The following is a 19,666-nucleotide window of genomic DNA, read 5'->3' as shown; positions in this document are numbered from 1 at the left end:
TGGGCCGGCACCTCACATTTGCACGGTAAGTCTAAAATTTTATTTTACAGTTGTTGATATTTAAATTTTAGATGAAATTTACATTGAAAATCTTGAAATTGAAAGTTTGTGCAACACTACATATTTCAAGCACTACATTGCACAACATTCCTAACTTGTGGGAGGATGTTTTGGCTGATATGCCATTAATCTAAAATTCGAGTGACAACTTTCCCTAAAAAAAAAAAGTAATTATTGTTTTTGAGAATTCATGAATCTTTGTATTTTGTAGTGACATGTCATGATTTCATGAGTGTTATTTTTGTTATTTTTTTTTTAAATGTTTATGTATTTATATGCCAGCTAAATAGTGTGATGAACATATAATGTTATTTTCTTGATGAGTATATATAAGTTTATTTTCAAAGTTTAAACAATTATTTTCTTGATGTTTACATAATTTTTAATTGTTTAGCATTTTTTTTATTAATTTTGTTTATGGTTCACCGTTTTATTTATATTTCATTAATTATGTATAGTTTAGTAATACCATACTTTCGAAACACTATTCCGGTAATTTTCGCTGAATAGAATTGAAGAACTGGGCTTTTCGTCACCTTCATTTATGGGCCGAGGCCCAATTCACTACCAGCTCTCGTTTCACTCTCACATCGTTGCCGCGAGAGAACTGAAAACCAGCTTCTATTGTGATCTCTGCTCTCTCGCTCTCCTCCGGCGTTCAAGTCTGAGCCAAAACCTCGAAGCCCGTAAGTTTTACTTTTCCGATTCCCACAGTTTTATTTTATTTTATTTATTTTTCCTGATATATTTTTATTTACGAATAAAAATTAAAGGAATGAATTTGTGGCCGATAAAAAATGAGTTTGAGGTTTTCTTTTATTCCCGCTATGGGACTGAGTCGATTCTGAGCTTGTCTTAATCACTGGTTGTTTAGGGTTCAGTTGGAAGAGAACAATGCCGTTGGGACTGATATTAGGGTTAGGAAGGGCTTTTCGGAGAAAGCGAACGTCTTCGCTGGACATCTTGTCCTCAAAACGAGCCCCTAGAAATTTCTACAAGGGAAAGAATTGCAAGCCCACTGGTTTCCACACTCGTAAAGGTTAGAAGAAGAAATACTAAAAACTTTTTGTCGCTTTTCTATGCCCTTCAATGCTTGTATTCGTAGAGGACATTATATTTTTCATTTTTATTTTTTGTTTTGTTCGTCAATGGTTTATTTGTTGCAAAGTTATTTGTTTAGCTAAATTACTTCTTGTAGTTGAAGATGAAAAATCTTATTAAAACTTGAAAATCACAGATAAAATGATGTCAGAAAAACCAATGATTAGTGTCACGGGTTGTGATTTAAGGTGGATTGATCGATGAACTTACAGAACTTTGAAACTTCGGGTGCAATTTTCGGTTTGGCTTTATTACTTAACTCATGCATTTCTAACTCGCTTGTAAATACAAGCTAGGACATTTCTATTTTTCTCTAGGAAAAAAAAAATCCGTATATATTTTATTGGTTGAGCTGATATGATTACGAAATAATGATATGATTTTGTTTTCTGCAGGTGGATATGTTATTGTTCCAGCAAAGTTACCTAAGTATGTGGTTCCTGATTTGACTGGTTTCAAGGTATTTCTGTATTATGTGCTCCTTTACAGTTTGATTACGTGGATATAAGCACATTGGATTACATGCATCAATTATTTTACATCCAAGAAATTATTTCTTGACATTGTTGCGGTATTAAAAAACAAAAAAACTTTTTTTGTAGCTCAATCTTTTTAGTCATTTGTAAATTGTAGCTATGTCTTCAATTCCTTGGTTTCACATTGGCTTTGGATTCTTAGTTCGCCATTAATACTTGTTTTGATTATTGCGTGATTGCCTTTAGTACCACAAAATTGATCTCCAACACATTATGGGTTTTTTCTTGAGCCATATCGCGCCGCTAAACATCTAACAGTCAGCCTTTTGCTGGATTTGATGCTATCTCGATCACCAAAATCTTTCACTTCCTCAATCCTGGGCCGGCCCACGAATCCTTTTAGGCGAAATTGTTGAACTTGGCCTTGATCTACTCCAAAACAATGCTGCTCCCGACACACACACTTTTTTTTAAGTCACAAGATTTTAATGGTTTGACAAGATATTTGATTGAATATGTTGTTGAACTATTATTCTTTTTTCCGATCCGTATTCTGCAAAAATGTGTTATGAAATATAAATACTTGAGAATGTTTGTACTTATATGCCCTGCTAATTCCCTTTTTCCTCGGTGTTCCTCTCTGCAGCTCAAACCATACGTATCTCAGTGCCCAAGAGAAGTAAATACTGCCGAAGATACCAGCTAATAGACGAATAAAATGGGTATTACCATTTTTCCTTTGCTTCAGGGTTCTTGTCCTTCATTGGTAGATCTGCTCTGAAAGTTTTATTTACTCTAGAGACTATGTTTGTGGGTTCCGAAAGCTGTGTGATGCAATAAAATGATTTATTCGCTTCTTCGTTTTTGGTGGTTGTGAACTTCTTAGAACCATGAATGGAAGTGAGTTGTAGTAGAGATTATACAAAACTAGTACAAGTGGGCATATGTTTTTGTTAGTTTGACTTTGACCAATCTGGCTGTGAGATATATGAGATCTGGAACTCTGTATAAGTGACACATTTGAGTCCTTGTGAGGGCTATTTCCAATATGGTGGGAAAAGGGCTTTTCTTATTGGGGCTAAAATGTGAAATAAAAGTCGGTGTCTTTAGATTCTTTAAGCAGTCTGTAACAATGTGAAAATGAAAATGTTTAATTTAATAATCCAAAAGTAGCTAATTGATTGGTTTTGCCAACATATATGTTCACGGCTTTGATCTTATTTCCAGATTTGATTCCCATCTGGTGCATAATTGAAGATCCTAGTAATCCTTGGCTCTCCTTTTACCTTTTGGGATGTAAATGAACAAGATTCTAGTAATCCTTTATTTATTAATTTGTTTCACTTAAGTTAATTTTGTCCCCTTTCAAGCTAAATTCAATCTTTGGAATGTGTACATGCGCCCATATGTGTGTGTATTCTTTGGAATGTGTACATGCGCCCATATGTGTGTGTGTGTATATATATATATATATATATATATATATATATATATATAGCGATTTGATTCTTCATCTTTAGTCCTGTTGGACGAGTAAATGCTTCAGTTAGTACGATTGGACTAAAGACACGTCGATTTTCCTAGTAACATTAAAACAACAAAAAAATTAGGAAAATAGTTTCGTAAATTTTAGGTAAATAGTTACTTTCAGACATAAATTTTAAGTAAATAGTCAGCATTTGTTATATGAAAGTTGTTTTTTATCTAAGATTTTCGTCTAGAAGTGTCTATTTATTAAATATTATTATTTGACAATTTTAAACATTTAAGTAGGCTTAGAAACTTGAAACAACAAGTGCTTTGTTAAGTTTTTCCAACGTTTACTATCAATACGTGGCATGACAAATTGAGATCCATGGCATTGACTTTTCATGGCTTAGTTATGTTTACAAATTTGCATGCCAAATGGAAATTGACTAATTGACCTGCAACTTCGCTTATTTATTTATTTTATTTTATTTTTTCTCTTCCAAGTAATAGTCAATGAGACTATTTCGGATTTAATGCAGCTTATTAGAGTTGGTAAAGCAGATAAACTAGTTCAAAATGTGATACTTAGGATAGCCTAGTGGTAATTTCACGCGCACCTCCTGTGTGAAGGTCGTGGGTTCAATCCCCACTTTCAAAAAAAAAAAAAAAAAAACTAGTTCAAAATAAAGTAATACTAAGATTTTGCGAAACCCTAACTTAAATTGAACTGGTAGTTTGGAATAATGCTAATAATTTATAGGCTAACGGCTATGCAACATATGTTCCAAATTCCAATCCACATAGCGAGCTAACCATAGAGCCATGTTAATGTACATGCACTAAAATCAAGACAAAATTATCCTAAATTTAAATACTAATCACCTAATTAATAAAATGATTATATATCCCTAAGATACACGTGCCGGATTAGTAGTCTCAAATTCACGACTTTTATGCCCAACATGAGTCCTCTAGTCAAGGCGAAAGATTAATGAAATTATGTATCCATGTCATTGAAATAAACTGAAAAAATTACTTCATATCAAGTCTATTAAAATTATTTCAGAAAATTAGAAAAATAACCAACTTAAACATTTGATATTACTAAATATCCAACACGGTAATGAAGTCATATTTACAAGTGACCCAAGATTTAAGTTTCTTGATGAAGAATGTCTCAATGTCGGAATTAGCTAGGTAAAATCAACTGCAAAATAAATGACTGTCAAAGTTACGACTTCGTTTCAAATATTTTGGAGTTGCCTCTCTCAACAATGTAATGGAGTTCGCATCTGATATCGACACAAGAATCAGGGTTGGTGAGAAAAAAACGCCTAGAAATCAGGATCAGAAATGTAAATCGAATATGACATGAACTATCCATATTCGTTAAATTATCATGTAATCATCGTCATATATTCAAAGCTCTGATCTGCCGCCATTGATTACTTCGTGTCTTTCATGGAGAAGAAAAATAAGCTAAAAATTAGATTGGCCAAACCTTTAAAATACTCCATAAATTGGTTAATAATTTAATTGGCCCTTTAAAATTATTAATTAGTCATAATCCTTACGTAAGATGTTTTCCATAACTATTAGAGAATACTGTTTTATACATATATTCTCATTAAAATCCAAGCAATACATATTCATAAAAAAAAATACAAACAAAAGTGTTGTACATTCAGATTATGTTTTTTTTTTTTTTTTTTTTTTTTTTTTTTTTTTTTTTTTTTTTTGTGTGTTTTGAAGCTTGATAGTGAGTAGTGACTAGGACTTGACAAATTCCAACATGTATTAGCTATGAGCGAATCGAGCATTTTCTTTTCGCCAAAAATGGAATACTATAACTAAAATAACATTAAATTTTTCATTATTAAAACTATGGCGTACTGTGTCTGAGAAAATGGTTTTCCATGACTTTTCTTGGTGGGTAAAAAAAAAAAAAAAAAAAAGTGAAATGGCGTGTATGTGGGTGCGAGAAAATGAGGAGCTTTTGAATAATTCAACGGCCAAATAAATATTAAATAATGAAGAAAAAGCAGAGCGCAAAAGCTCACGCTTGTGTCATAGCATAGTAGATAAATCAACTATGTAGACTACACTAAGCATGAGCTATTATAATAAGATACACAAAAACTTTTACGTAAGATTTAAATGGAACTCACGATATTGCATAATTGGAGTTAACTTAATTATACTATCATTATAAGCTTATACAACATATGCACATTATGCAATTTTCTTTTGTTTAACTGCGCAACGTTGTATGTTACATGATAATATTTTCGTTATTATCTTTTGTATTTCTTTCAACTGTTACGTTTACCAGGTAAAACGTTGTGTACAATAGAAGAGCATCAGATTAAGATTAATAAGGTTTAAAGATGGGAGATATATTCATAATAAGACGACGCCGCTTTTCGCATTTCTTTCCATTGCAAACAAATCCTCAACTCTTTATCCTCTTCTTTTTTATTCCCAAAACTCCAACCCGTATTTTCCGCGCCGCCCTTAGAAACATATTGGAGCTCAAAAGAAAAATAGCCCTTTTTTTGGAGAAAAATATAGTCCTTCCGTTCTTATTTTTCCACACTTCGGCGCTTTTTTTTTTTTTTTTTTAAATTTTAATTACAATAAATAATAATACTAATAAAGACGTGGCACATATCAAAGACATCCCAGCCACCGACTCCAAATCCCACATGTGGACCCCACATTCCCTACTCCCATCTCAGCCATACAAAGACCGTACATACATAACACCTCTAATCTATTTTTCAATAATAATAATAATAAATAACAACCTTTTATCTAAAATCACCTAATATAATTGTATTCATACTAAGAGATAACATAAATCATTTTTTTATATAAAATATTGGCCCCACAAATATATATGTGTACATATATATAGTAACCCGTCAAAAGGGATCTCCTACACTAATAATTCCATTATTCCAACACAACTTTTTAAAGAAAACCGAAAGAAGCTCACAAGGAACTATCAACGAAACACACCAAAAACTTCCAAATCCCCACGTTCCTATAAATCCCTCAAAACCAAACACACACACATAGTGATGCTTAAACAACTCAACATTTCTTTCCCTTCTTCCCTCATCTTCCTCTTCACAAACCCTCAAACGCAAACCATGGCAACGCTTTTCCAAAAACGACACCAAAAACCAGACCCGCGGCGACAAAACGACGGTCGTTGCAAGAAGCACCCGAAGCACCGCCAGTCTCCGGGCGTCTGCTCCGTCTGCCTCAGAGAAAAGCTCGCTCAGATCGACAAAAAACCGAACGCTCGGAGAACCACCGTCGAGACCGCCACGTCATCAACGACGTCCTCTTTGTCGTCGTATTACTCTTCCTCTTCGGCCTCGTCTTCTTCCTCTCCCGTAGCGAACGTCTCGTCGTCGTTTCTCGCTGGTGGAAATGTGCTCAAGAAGAGCAGATCTTTGGCTTTCTTTCCGAGATATCGTCGTAGCAACATCGATGAGGATAAAAGTCACGAGCAAAAGAGAAGCAGTGGGTTTTGGTCAAAGTTGATGAAGCAAAAACGGCCTGTTCAAGAGAGAACCACTTTCATGCAATATTCGAGGACTGTGCGTGAAAGATCGTCACTTCCTGAGCAGAGACTATAGTCCATAAAATTAATATTGCTTGTTTTTTTACGTACGATTCTTTGGATATTTTTTTTGTTTAATAATCTGATTAGGTATTAGAAGTCTGTCACGTAAGTCATGTAGATCTAAGAGATATGATTTTTGTGTGTAGATATATGTTTTCCATGAGTACATATCGATGCGTCTGTAAGCTTATACGTATATCAAATATACGATATATATTATCTCACTGATGCGCTTGGTGTAAAAATGCAAAAATCGAACAAAAAAAAACCAATGTTTTTTTTTGTTCTTCTTCAGATTTGATTCTTTATATATATATGCAATGACTAGATATGAAAAAGCAGTTGTTAATCTTTGTCCTTGGTGTACTGAAACGACAAAAATAATCCGTATTGAAGAACAACGAAGAAACATTCTGGCATGACTTGGCTGTTGCGTATAGTCTACATTATTTAATATTCCAATTGAAGAGTAATATTCCTCAAGCTGATATCTACGTCACCACTTGTGTAGATAATAATAAGAATAAATGTATAGAAAGAACTAGTCATTCCACACTATTAATTTAGGGTTGATTTTCTCACATAGATTATTCAGTGGGGGCAATATTCTAATCAAGAATGTACAAAAAGCCTGTGAAATATGAATGACCAAAATACAAATAAATAATGTAAACCCCATATTCGAGGCAGTTTCGCCATGGGTTGTAAAGTTGGAACTGTGAGGCTGGCATGAGAAAATTGAATATTCTACGTGACAGGTGGATAATTATCCTCAAATCTAATTCTTGGCAACTTCCCCAAATGAGACTTTCAAAGTCATTTAGACTAAGGCTGGACCCACATGCATAAATTTAAATGAAAGACACGTGGACACAATATCGCCGTAAATTTTACTTCTTTCTATTTTTATTTTTTATCCAGCCATAAATAATACATATATATATATATATATATATATATATATATATATATATATTACTTGACATTTGACAAATCATACATCAGGCTCATAATGTTCGTTAGTATTACTCATATGTTATGAATGTAAAAAATACTAATATGTTTGTTGTTTATATACTACGGATTAAAATATTGTTTATCGGAGTCGCACAGCACTTTTAATTTTAGTGGTAAGTGTGCGGTATTTGAGGTGTTTGAGAAAATAAAAGCTTCATTTTTCAAAATTTGTGCAGTATTTGCAGAATATGTGTGATGTTTGCGGAATATTTACGAGAACTTCATGATATTCATGTCATTTAGCGAGAGGCTCTTGCCGCGAGGGGGATATTTACATTTACGAAGATAACAAGCAAGTCTTATGTGATAAATTTTAATATAATATCATAATTGTATAATTTGTAATTCTAGACATATTATAGTTTTGAATTCTTAAGATTAATTGGTTTGTTTTATAAATGAACGATAGTTTTCGCCAAGCTTAGTTAGTTGTCTAAGACTGATAAAATATTGGCTGTTTTGTAAAATCTTAAATTTCAAACCGCTAGGTATACTATAAATTCTATATTAATTAGGGATCCAATAATACAACAGTATACGTACTCATAATAATCATTCAATAATAAAGTGTTTTAGATCCCAAATATTTTATTCTAATGTGGTCATCGTCTCTCGTTGTCAAACTTATATATATATATATATATATATATATATATATATATATATATATATATATCACTCTTGATATCAATAGATACTTAATATTAGTGAATATGGTTATGATGTATTAATACATTATTCAAGCGCATGATACTAATTTTTCTATGACTAACTGCATATACAAGTGTTCATATGATACTTGATTATATTCATAGTATGAATTCTGTAAATAAGTTTTACAGAAAATTGGCTACGTACGCCACATAAATTATAAGAATTGTAAATTAGTCAATTTTTTATAAATATTTTGTAAATAGCCAACTTGCATACGTGGCAACCTATTAACGGCTTATTTTTTTACATGTTTGCCCTTAATAATTTCGGCCAAGTTTTTAAATTAGGCAGTTATGTTTTAAAAAATTTGAATCAAATATTCAAACAAATTAGGCAAGTTTTCAAACGTGGAACTTGAATTTTTCAGCATATTTTGAAAGTTCCAGCCGCATGTTTCTAGTTGATTTGGTTTCTATTTTCGTTTAATAGCATTAAATTACAATATTTCAATATTTTCCATTTATTGAAAATATGATATTTATTTTGGTCGCATTTTTCCTTATCTTTATTTTTACCGCCAATTTCATATTCAAATTGTATTCTCTTCAGCGTGTTTGATTATTCCAGATTGTTGAACTTCCAAATTTCTTTCTCACTGCTTTTCATAACCGTCTATTCACCATGGCACAAGAACATATATGTAAATAAACTTACATTTACAATGTATTTACATTTACTTCATCTCTTTCTCTTTACAATGTGTTTACAATGTATTTACATTTACTTCATCTCTTTTTTCTTTTATGATTTCGGTGTTGACCTTTTTCTTGGCGGGAGACTTTTTGGTCATTTCTTCTTATTTGTGTAAATAATCTCGGTCTGGAAAACCAAAACAATCACGCATCCAAAATATATCAAAACTTGAAAAACGGTAAAGGATAAGAAAAAATTTCAAACACACTTACACTCATAAACACTCGGCATAGAGAAATAAAATCCAAAGACCCATTTTTTCCAGATTTTTAAACTCATTCGGCCATTAACATCTTTCACTCGAAACAAAATATTCAAAACCATTAACTCTTTCATTCGGCCATTAACGACGGTCATTTTCCATTTTTTGAAACTCAATTTCTGAAAACCCCTTTTGATATAACGTAAATGTTTGATCGACAAAAATTCTCAGAACAACCAACATATTTAAAAAAAAATCACCTGAATGTTAATGGATTTTTCATACCTTGTTTGTCGCCGTCGGGGTTCAAATCTCTTTGTTCTTCAATCGTCGGTACATATTTTTGCTTACAACTTTTAATGGATTTTAGGGTTTCGGTCGAGAGATTTTTTTTGGGTTTTTTTCTGGGTCGCGTAAAGATTATGGTTGCGTGTGATGTTTGATTTTCGGTGTTAATGATGCTCCCTCGATTTGCGCGAGTAGTTATGGCCGAATATTTGTTTTTCATTTAAATTAATGGGCTGAAAATAATGGACGGGAATTTGGCTAGGTTAAATAAGTCTTTTATTAATCTGTTGATAAGTCCACTTGGCTATTTACAAGAAATTAATCAAATGTTGGCTAAATCTCAATTCTCTATAGTCGTGTGTCTATATACCTTAATAACCCTAAGTTTTATTGCCAATTGTTTACTGAGATATTCTATATACCTAGCTAGTTATGTAGAGTTTGACTATTGCCAATTATTTACTGAGATATTTTATATTCATTATATACATTAAATAAATTTTTATAGTTAAAATTTGATATTAAATGCAGAAAATATATAATCATAATATAATAGTTATTTAATTTTTTTAACTAACTATGCCCTCTAAAAGTATATACGACCCCTTATAACATAGGCATCAACTAGTCAAATTTAGTCGAAAGGTATTTTTTTAAAAAAATATGTTCATCTTTTTGTATCCCATAGTTTAAATAGTTCCAAGATTTACTCTAGGCATTATGTAATGAAATAATTTAAAAAATAAAGAACAAAAATGAAAGATGTTATTATCCGAATCTTTTACGTTCTAGTTGATCTCCAGCATATGGATGAGAAATACCAAAATTTATTTTAGAAAAAATGGTATGAAGTAGCCAATTCATACTATGGCTTTTGCAAAATAGTCATAGTTTCATTAGGTTAGGCAAAACAGCCAATTCGAAAATCCTTCCCCAAAAATCCCAAACAGAACACGTTCGAGATCTTGGCTGATGAAGAGGCGGCGAGCAATAGTCAGAGCTACAACAGCTACAAGTTTTTCAAGTACTTCAAACGGAAGTTCAAGCTCACCGAGGCCGCGCCGCCGAGCGACGTCGTGGAAGCCTTCGCCAAGTTCTCCGACAGCAATCATCGGATGTCAGTCGATCAGCTCCGGCAATTCATAGCAGAACATCAGGACGAGTCCGGCGAGGTCACGCTCGTCGAAGCCCAGGCGATCGTCTCCGAGATCCATATGAGGCGAAACGAAACGACGATTCCGGATTGGCTCGGACGATTTCTTCTACATGCTGTCGATGATTAAATTTTAGGGCTGAATAAAATCTCTGGATTAAATTTAATCATGCTTGGATTAAATTTAATCCTGCCTGGATTAATCGCAGTTTAGTTATTTTGCTTATACTTGATAAACTTTGCCTATTTTGCAAATCCTTAAGTTCTATTTGGTCATTTAGCCGCTTGACCCTTTATTTTATGAGCGTCCTAATACATAACATAGACATATGTAATTTAAATCAATAATATTAATAGAAACTTTTTCTTTACCCAGATTTTCTCATTAAGTGTGCTTTGAGATGTTTTAACGACGCGTTTTTCATTTTTATTTTCAATTTTGAAATTTTATTTTAGCCCCTTAAATTAGAGAAAAATTCAATTCAAACCTTTTATAAAAAAGATTTAAACCCAAGACTATATATTTTTTTATTTCTAAGGATACTTGATGGCATTATCTCGTGATCAAGAAATAATTTTCTTAAATATTACAAGATTATAGCAGTAAATAAGGGTCAAATCCATGAGATCCTAGCTTAATCAAATACTATAAATTTCATAAAAATAGATAGAAGAAAAAAAATATCGGAATTTTGAGAATTTTAAATATAGTTAAGAAAATCAAATAGGAAAATCACAATTAAGGATTCATTCGCTCCTGCAACAAGCATATCCAAATTTTAGTTCGACACTGCTCACACAACTCTTACGAAATAACGTTCATATTATATACATCACATGTAGCCAATAAGCTCCTGAATCCTATGACATTAGATAATCGTGACGTTGTACAGATAATAACATCTAATTATTAGAGCATCTCCAATGGAGAACTCTATAACTCTAAATATAAAGTTCTCTGATGGTATAAACTCTATAACTTCAAAACTCTATATTTTGTGTGATTTTTACACAAAATGAACAGTGTTGCACCAAATTATGTGTAACACTGTTCATTTGGTGTAAAGATTACACCAAATATTTAAGCATTATTATATTCTAATTATTTCATAATCCTTACTTAAAAGTACATATTTTGATTAAGGGCGAGCTAAGTAACTAGCCGGAATAGCTCTCATTCTTAAAATTGTAGCTCAACTATTAACATATTTAATTAGGAGAATAACCAATTAATAAAAATGACATTTCAATATTCCAATAATACTCTTAATAATTAATATTATTAAATGTTAGAGTAATTAAAATTACAAAAAATTAGATAACTGGCCAGCTAAAACATTTGGGGTTGCTACACAGCCAACGTTTTGTAAATCTTAGATAAATAACCATAAAGATGACGTGACATTCCTGGTTTGCCATTTCATTGAAATAAATGGTGGGATATTTACGTCAATTTACCTAGTATTTATGAAACGTTGGCTATATATCAATGTGAAAGTATAAAGATGACTATAAACCTAACGGACCCATAAAATTAACCCTAACATAATTTTTTCTATTAAATTTATTAAATGTGGCAAGAACAATAGTCAATCTAATTACCGGCAACAGGAACAATAGTTAATCTTATTAACGATTACAAGAACAACAAAAAATGGCAGCATAAAGACCCAATGTTTTCGGGTTCTCCCACTTAAAGACACAATGTTTAAAAGTGGCGGCAAAAGTTCCCAACTTCACTAAACTCTCCCTCCGTTGCAACTCATGTCGTTAAAATGGATGTCAAGTACACGTGGCTAAATCTTGTGCAACTGATACAAAATAAGTAACAAAACAATTCGGCTACACAAATAAAAAAAGAAAAAAACAAGCGAAATCCTAAATCCCGAAATCCCTAAACCCCTAAATCCCTAAAATCCCTAACCCTAAATGTCTAAATCTTCTTCTTCGTCTTCAAAGCACTGAAATCAAGCAGATGGAAGCTAGTAGTTCGTCGTTCATCAGCGGCTCCAGTACCAACGTGAGTGGACGACATTCACGCAGTCGTTCGTCAGCGGGTCGAGGAATTTCAACGGGTCCGACGTGTATGTGTGGCGTGCCAGTGACTCAGCGGACATCGTGGACTGAGTCGAATCCCGGTAGGCGATTTCAAAGTTGCTACAAGGGAAAAGTGAGTAGAAAGAGAATCATTCAATTGAGTTTTTGTATTTGACTCTGGTTTTGAAATCGAGTTGTTGATGTGTGTATTTCTTCTTTCAATTTCAGTCTGGATGTGAATATTTTAGGTGGGTTGATCCTGAGATTTGTGAAAGATCGAAGGGAGTGATACCTGGTTTGCTTAGACGAATAAACCAGTTAGAAATCGAACTCAAAAGCATCAGGACTGTCAAGGAAGAAGAAGAAGAAGCAAACAGTACTGATCGGATAATGCATTCCATTCACCAGTTGGAATATGAAATTGAGAAAATCAAAGACATAAAGGACGAAGAAGCCAAGAGTACAACTCGAAGATGTGAATATTGGTCAATTTATATTATTATGTTGCATTTTGTTTTGATTAGTGTAATTTGTAAGATTGTTTGGAGTTAAAATCTGTAATGAGATTCTGTTTGATGTAATAAGCATCTGTTTGGAATATATGTGTGTTTGAGCTTCTCTGCAGTGTTTGGAATATGAATCTGTTTGGCATACTGGCAGTAAAACTGATCCAGCAACAAACTTGAACATTAAAACTGAACATATTGGCATATTGGCATTAAACCTGATCCAGCAACAAACTTGAACATTAAAACTGAACATATTGGCATATTGGCATTAAAACTGATCCAGCAAAATATTGGCATTAATTGTTCCTGCAAATCTGTACCAAAATAAGGCCATATTGGCATTACACTTTTCATCAAAATATAGACTTAAATAACATCAAAAACTGAATTAATTGTTCCTGCAAATCTGTACCAAAATAAGGCCATATTGGCATTACACTTTTCATCAAACTAGACTAAAATGTAAACGCATTCGTTGATGCTTCTCTTGCTTCCTGTTTCTTCCTCCTATCAATTCTCTTAATTGTTTCCGGTGTTGGATTGGATTTTGGTGGCCTTCCTTTCCTTTTGGGAGCCGATACCTGAAGCAGTTTAACAAATTCAAACATATTCAATTCAGTTGGGATTTCAACAGCTTAACATATTCAAGCATAAGTAGTAATACACTTACCTCTTCAACAACTTGATTTTTACAAGATCTCTTACTGTGGCCAACTTGTTTACAGTTGCTGCAATGATTCAATTGACCTTTTCTACTTTGTTTGGTAGAAGTACTAGGTCCAAATCCAGGTGGAATTTCATCGTTGCTTTTGTTCCTCTTCTTCTTAGGACGTCCAGGCAAGCTTTGCTGTAGAGGAGGCCATATTGGATTCAAACCCGTGTCTGGCCACTTATCCGGACTTGTCATTGGTGCAATCATTCCAGAATATGTATTTTCATAGGCCTCTCTCTTAAACCAGTCGTCAATGTAGTCAACATCCTTTAAACCTGAGGACCAAATACAAACCAGCGCATGTGGACAAGGGATTCCAGTGAGCTGAAAGAGGCGGCATGTACATGCCTTTGCTTGTAAATCCACAGCAAAACTCTCAACCCCTCGAAACATAACCTATAAAAACATATTCAACCATATTCAAGCATATTCAAACATATTCAAGCATATTCAAACATATTCAAACATATTCATGCATATTCATTCATATTCAAACATATTCAAGCATATTCAAACATATTCAAACATATTCATGCATATTCATTCATATTCAAACATATTCATGCATATTCAAACATATTCATTCATATTCAAACATATTCATTCATATTCAAGATAAAAATGTACCTGAAACTTGTCATTCCCAGCTGAAGTTGGCATACAATACCGTGCAATCTTCTTGTGTCCTTCTATTATATTAACAATCCGACTTCCCACCCCGTGCACCCACTTGTGACTTTGAAGTCTTTTCTTAGCAAACCTACACATAAGCCAATACCTTATCCTCTCAAGCATGGTGATTATTGGCTTATCCATAGCAGGTAATATCACTGCGTTGAACACTTCACACACATTGTTGATGAGCATGTCACATTTCGATTGCACTCTGAAATGAGACTTGGTCCACTGTGAAGGTTGCTTATTCCGAAGCCACTCATAAGCCTTTTCGTCTTCGTCTTTTAAGTCACTCATACGAAGTTTGAATTCAACTTCATTGGTTGCTCGTGCACACGCCCATAACAGTTGCTTCAATAGCAATCCCGGGTGATCCTTCTTGAAATTAGAGTGAAGGTGGCGTACACAGAACCTATGTTCTGACCCTGGAAAGACCTCAGACAATGCCTTCTCTAAACCCTTCTGTCTGTCAGTCACCGTTGTGAAACCATGTGTGTTCTGAACACCGAGATCTTCTTTAACTAGTAGCGTAAACCAAGTCCAAGTTTGTGTGTTTTCTTTCTCAACAACAGCATATGCCACAGGAAATAGGGAGTTATTAGAGTCTATACCTATTGCAGCCAAAAGCATACCTTTAGTATAGCCTTTAAGGAAACAGCCGTCGAACCCAAGCAATGGCCTACATCCTTTGTTGAAACCATCCACGCACGCCTTCAGACATATGTAGACTCTTTCAAAGACCCTCTTCCCATCAACTAGACTTGTTTTGATCAGAGCAGTAGATCCTGAAAAATAAGAAAAACAGATTTAGCAATTATCAGTTTGCAATACCTGGATTTGTAGCCAATATACCTCTAGCAAACAAACAAAGATTGATGAAAATGCATACCTGGATTTGTAGCCATGATCTGTTTGCAATAATCTTCAAGAACTGCATATTGATTCGCGACACTACCCTCTAATCTCTCTCTAGCAAATGCCCGAGCCCTATAATAAACACTGCTACCTACATGGCTGTACTTTGTTGATGCTGTCATCTCCAAGAAAGAGGCATACTCCATTGTTGGATTCAGTCGGAACTGCTCAATAAAGTGTTTAGACAACCATCGACTAGTGACAAGTTTATTGTTAAACACTATCCCACAATTATGATCGTCGACAAGCGTATTGATTCGAACTGTACTCAAACCCGGTCCCCTCACCCTAGCGTACAACACCCACGGACAACCCGGTCCCTTACATATTGCACGGAGTTTGGTCTTGTTATTGAATACATATTTGAAATCTCGATCCCCTTTGATAAACTTTTCTCTGATTACATACCTTAAATCATCCATGGTAGGGAATTCCATTCCAATTTTGAACTTGAAATTTGAATTACTTGAGCGCGGATTGTACTCAACTGCACTCTTCTCACGCTGTTCTTCATCATCACCACAGAGGCTTTCTAAGTCACTTCCATCACCTCCGACACCATCAGAGTCTTCATCCCCAACGGCAGACTCAGCGCAAGCTTCATTCACGCTGGACCACCATTGTTGTGGAGGCGTGATTTCTTCATCTTCCCCGTCATCGGCATACTCGTCTTCGCGAAGGTTAACATCTTCAGCTTGGTCAGCCATCTCCGTCGCGCTCTGTCGCGGCAAGTGGGTTGGGGTTTGGGTTCGACTTTGGGAACTTTAGCCGCCACGTCGTACACCTGGTTCGAATTTGGGATTTGAATTTGGGATTTAGGGATTTCGCTTGTTTTTTTCTTTTTTTATTTGTGTAGCCGAATTGTTTTGTTACTTATTTTGTATCAGTTGCACAAGATTTAGCTACGTGTACTTGACATCCATTTTAACGACATGGGTTGCAACGGAGGGAGAGTTTAGTGAAGTTGGGAACTTTTGCCGCCACTTTTAAACATTGTGTCTTTAAGTGGGAGAACCCGAAAACATTGGGTCTTTATGCCGCCATTTTTTCTAAATCTTATTAATGATAACAAGAGTAATAGTTACTCTCGTAGTTAATCTTATTAACGGCAACAAGAACAACAATAAATCTAATTAACGGTAGCAAGAACAATAGTTAATCTCATTAACGGTAGCAATAACAACAGTAAATCTTATTAACGGTAACAAAATTTGATTAACGATAATAAAAACAATAGTTAATCTTATTAACGGTAACAAAAACAACAGTAAATTTGATTAAGGGTAACAAAAACAATAGTAAATCTTATTAACAGTAATAAGAATAACAGTATATCTTATTAACAGTAGCAAGAACAATAATAAATCTTATTAAAAATAATAAGAACAACAGTAAATCTTATTATCTGTAACAAGAACAACAATAAATGTAACAATAACAATAGTTATTCTCATAGATAATCTTGCTAACGGTAACAAAACAACAGTAAATCTTATTAACGGTAACAACAATAACAGTAAATCTTATAAATGGTAACAAGAACAATACTAAATATCATAATTAATTTTATTAACCACAATAACAATATAAAAAAAGTTATGACAAGTCATGTGTTCATATTTATCACAAAAATGTATTTGTTTTTGTTTTGGTAAAAATTATCCAAAATGATTATATTTGCATCAAATTTATTAGGAAAAATTCTATAAATATCCCTTTTTTTTTTTTTTTTTTTTAAGATTGTGATTATTGAATAGCTTTAATAATTTTGAATTTCAAATGATTTTTTTATTATTATAAATGAAACGGTAACAACTTAAGAAAATAATTTAAATGAACTGTGAAAACAAAATAAATAAATAAATAAAATGAGGAAATGAAAATAAGATGAGAAGTGAAAATACTAACGAAAAATGCTCTTAAAAGGATATAACTGAGGTAATTTCCAAATTTGATTATTGTTTCCCTAATTAGGTTTCTCATTGGCCCATTCTACCATTGCATAGACAATTAAAGAGCCCAACTTTATCGTACACAGTTTTGCTTCCCATGCATTACGTGTGGGCTATGTCGTCTAAACAAAAAAGTCCTTACTGGTCATATTCTTGACTATATCCATGATTAAAAAAAAAGACTATATCCATACTAAAATTATTGTCAGCAAAAAGACTATATATATATATATACAAACAGTATGCCTCGTTGCTGCGAAATAATTAATATATTTTAATATAGAAAAAGAAATATATAGAGACATGTTTAGAAATATTTAAGTATGAAAAAATGTAATTAAAATTTTTTTGAGACATTTTTATATTTCTAACAAAAAAACGGTACGAATGAACACTACTTATGTTTCGGGTCCAATCTCTTATTTTTTTTCTAAAAAAAGAAAAAAAAATGTTAGTGAGTAGAGTGAGTTATATATAGGGAAAATAACACATTTATACCCTGTGTTTTAGTGAAATGTCGATTTTAACATTTGATTTTCAAAAATGTCGAGATCATACCTTCTATTTAACTAAAATGACGAAATTATACTCTAAAATGAATAATAGTGTCACAAATCTCCCTTTTATTGATATTAACTCTTATATAAGAAAAACAGAATAAAATCCAAAACAGTATCCTAACTTTCAAATTTCCAATTTTTAAATAAAAATAGCCTTAAATTGAAATTAAATAATAAAATTCATATCTTTCAAGAGATGACTTCATCATTCTGTGTTCGAATTGCAACTCTGAATCATGGGTTCTCAGTTCGAATCTGTAATTTTGATGACTATCAACTGTCGATTTTTACCCTTTTGCCTCTTTTTGCGTTCTTCACGATTAAGAGACTATTGTTTATTTTTTAAATAAATTGCATATATGACGCGAATGAATAAAGATAATTGGTGTTTACATATAAATATTATAGTCAACGTCAATGAAAAGTCAATAAAAAGAAGATTTGTGACACTGTTGCTATTTCAGAGTATAATTTTATCATTTTAGTTAAACAGAAAGTATGATCTCGACATTTTTGAAAATCAAAATTTAAATCACTCACCAGTCACCACTCACGACTAAGCATTCGGTTAACAATCATTATTTTACCAGACTATATCACGCAAGAGATATTTTTTTTCAATACATATATAATTGGGCATTGGCCTAATTTAATTCTATATATTATCTCTCGTGTAATGCCCCCAAAACTAAAAAACTAAACGAATAATCGTCTTATTGAGAATAGGTTACTAGTTCACTTGAACCACCTACCTAATCTTCCACTTATTGACCCATAAGAATATATAAGTTAATGGTGGAATATTTCTCATGTTGTCCAATGGCAACACAAAGCCACAAAAAGTTTAGTTTATTGACTTTATTCCACTGGGAGTACCTAATGACCCCTTTATTATTTTTCTACCAAGTTATCAAGTTTTCCTAATATTTTTATTATCATAATCGTTATTAGAATTTGTTTGTGCTTTCAGTACAATTCATAGAGGGTAGGTAAGCTAATTTTATGTGTTCCATCGTAGCATTACATTTTAATGAGGCCAAAAGAAGTACCAATAAGTTTTTGTCCTAGCAATTCACGTACTCGGATGTTAGGGAAGAAAAAAAAACTTAGTACGCGACAATGAGAATTAATAGATAGCTTCTTCTTCTTGTTGGTGCGAACTGCCCATCATTTAATTTTTGTGCTGGAAATAATAATCAATTATAATGAATAATCTACGTAATTACATCAGTTCGTGATTATAATCTGCTTTTGTCTTGAAGACTATGGGGGTGAGATTGTGACACGCAACCATTCTCCAATTAAGTTTTCTACATTAAATGGATGTTTTCATGTATTTATAATTATATGCCGAATCTTATCCAAAGTTATAGGTTGGCAAATTAATGGAATGAGGTGGTTCGTAAAGACGTTTTCAGTACTGGTATTTTGTTTTTATTATTCTCTCCGTTCTCTGCACACCATGGGTTGCGAATTAGTTTTTTTTTTTTTTTTT

At 33.0% G+C, this 19,666-nt stretch overlaps 3 protein-coding genes across 3 annotated transcripts; 2 read left to right on the top strand and 1 right to left on the bottom strand.

The window, feature by feature from the left end:
• The first annotated feature begins 612 nt into the window (after positions 1-612).
• On the top strand, positions 613-2,756 carry LOC149391515 (uncharacterized). The gene is made up of 4 exons (XM_089618658.1): positions 613-746; positions 935-1,099; positions 1,557-1,621; positions 2,284-2,756. Exons 2-4 carry the CDS (start codon positions 955-957, stop codon positions 2,341-2,343), a joined length of 270 nt encoding a protein of 89 aa, XP_089474784.1. The 5' UTR covers positions 613-746; positions 935-954; the 3' UTR covers positions 2,344-2,756.
• Positions 2,757-6,166: 3,410 nt separating this feature from the next.
• LOC149391514 (uncharacterized) lies at positions 6,167-7,038 on the top strand. Its single transcript, XM_089620521.1, has one exon. The coding sequence runs from the start codon at positions 6,191-6,193 to the stop codon at positions 6,755-6,757; it is 567 nt and encodes a 188-aa protein (XP_089476647.1). The 5' UTR covers positions 6,167-6,190; the 3' UTR covers positions 6,758-7,038.
• A 6,774-nt stretch (positions 7,039-13,812) lies between these two features.
• LOC149391513 (protein FAR1-RELATED SEQUENCE 5-like) lies at positions 13,813-16,366 on the bottom strand. The gene is made up of 5 exons (XM_089620008.1): positions 15,634-16,366; positions 14,697-15,529; positions 14,414-14,465; positions 14,028-14,344; positions 13,813-13,938 (listed from the first exon to the last, which is right to left on the bottom strand). The coding sequence occupies exons 1-5, from the start codon at positions 16,364-16,366 to the stop codon at positions 13,813-13,815; spliced, it is 2,061 nt and encodes a 686-aa protein (XP_089476134.1).
• Between the last annotated feature and the right edge of the window lie 3,300 nt (positions 16,367-19,666).

Source organism: Urtica dioica, chromosome 7 (assembly GCF_054948205.1).
Source record: "Urtica dioica subsp. dioica isolate 48M chromosome 7, U.dioica_male_clone48M_v1_H2, whole genome shotgun sequence".
NCBI classification, from domain to species: domain Eukaryota; kingdom Viridiplantae; phylum Streptophyta; class Magnoliopsida; order Rosales; family Urticaceae; genus Urtica; species Urtica dioica.
This window is presented reverse-complemented; position numbering and strand designations above follow the sequence as displayed.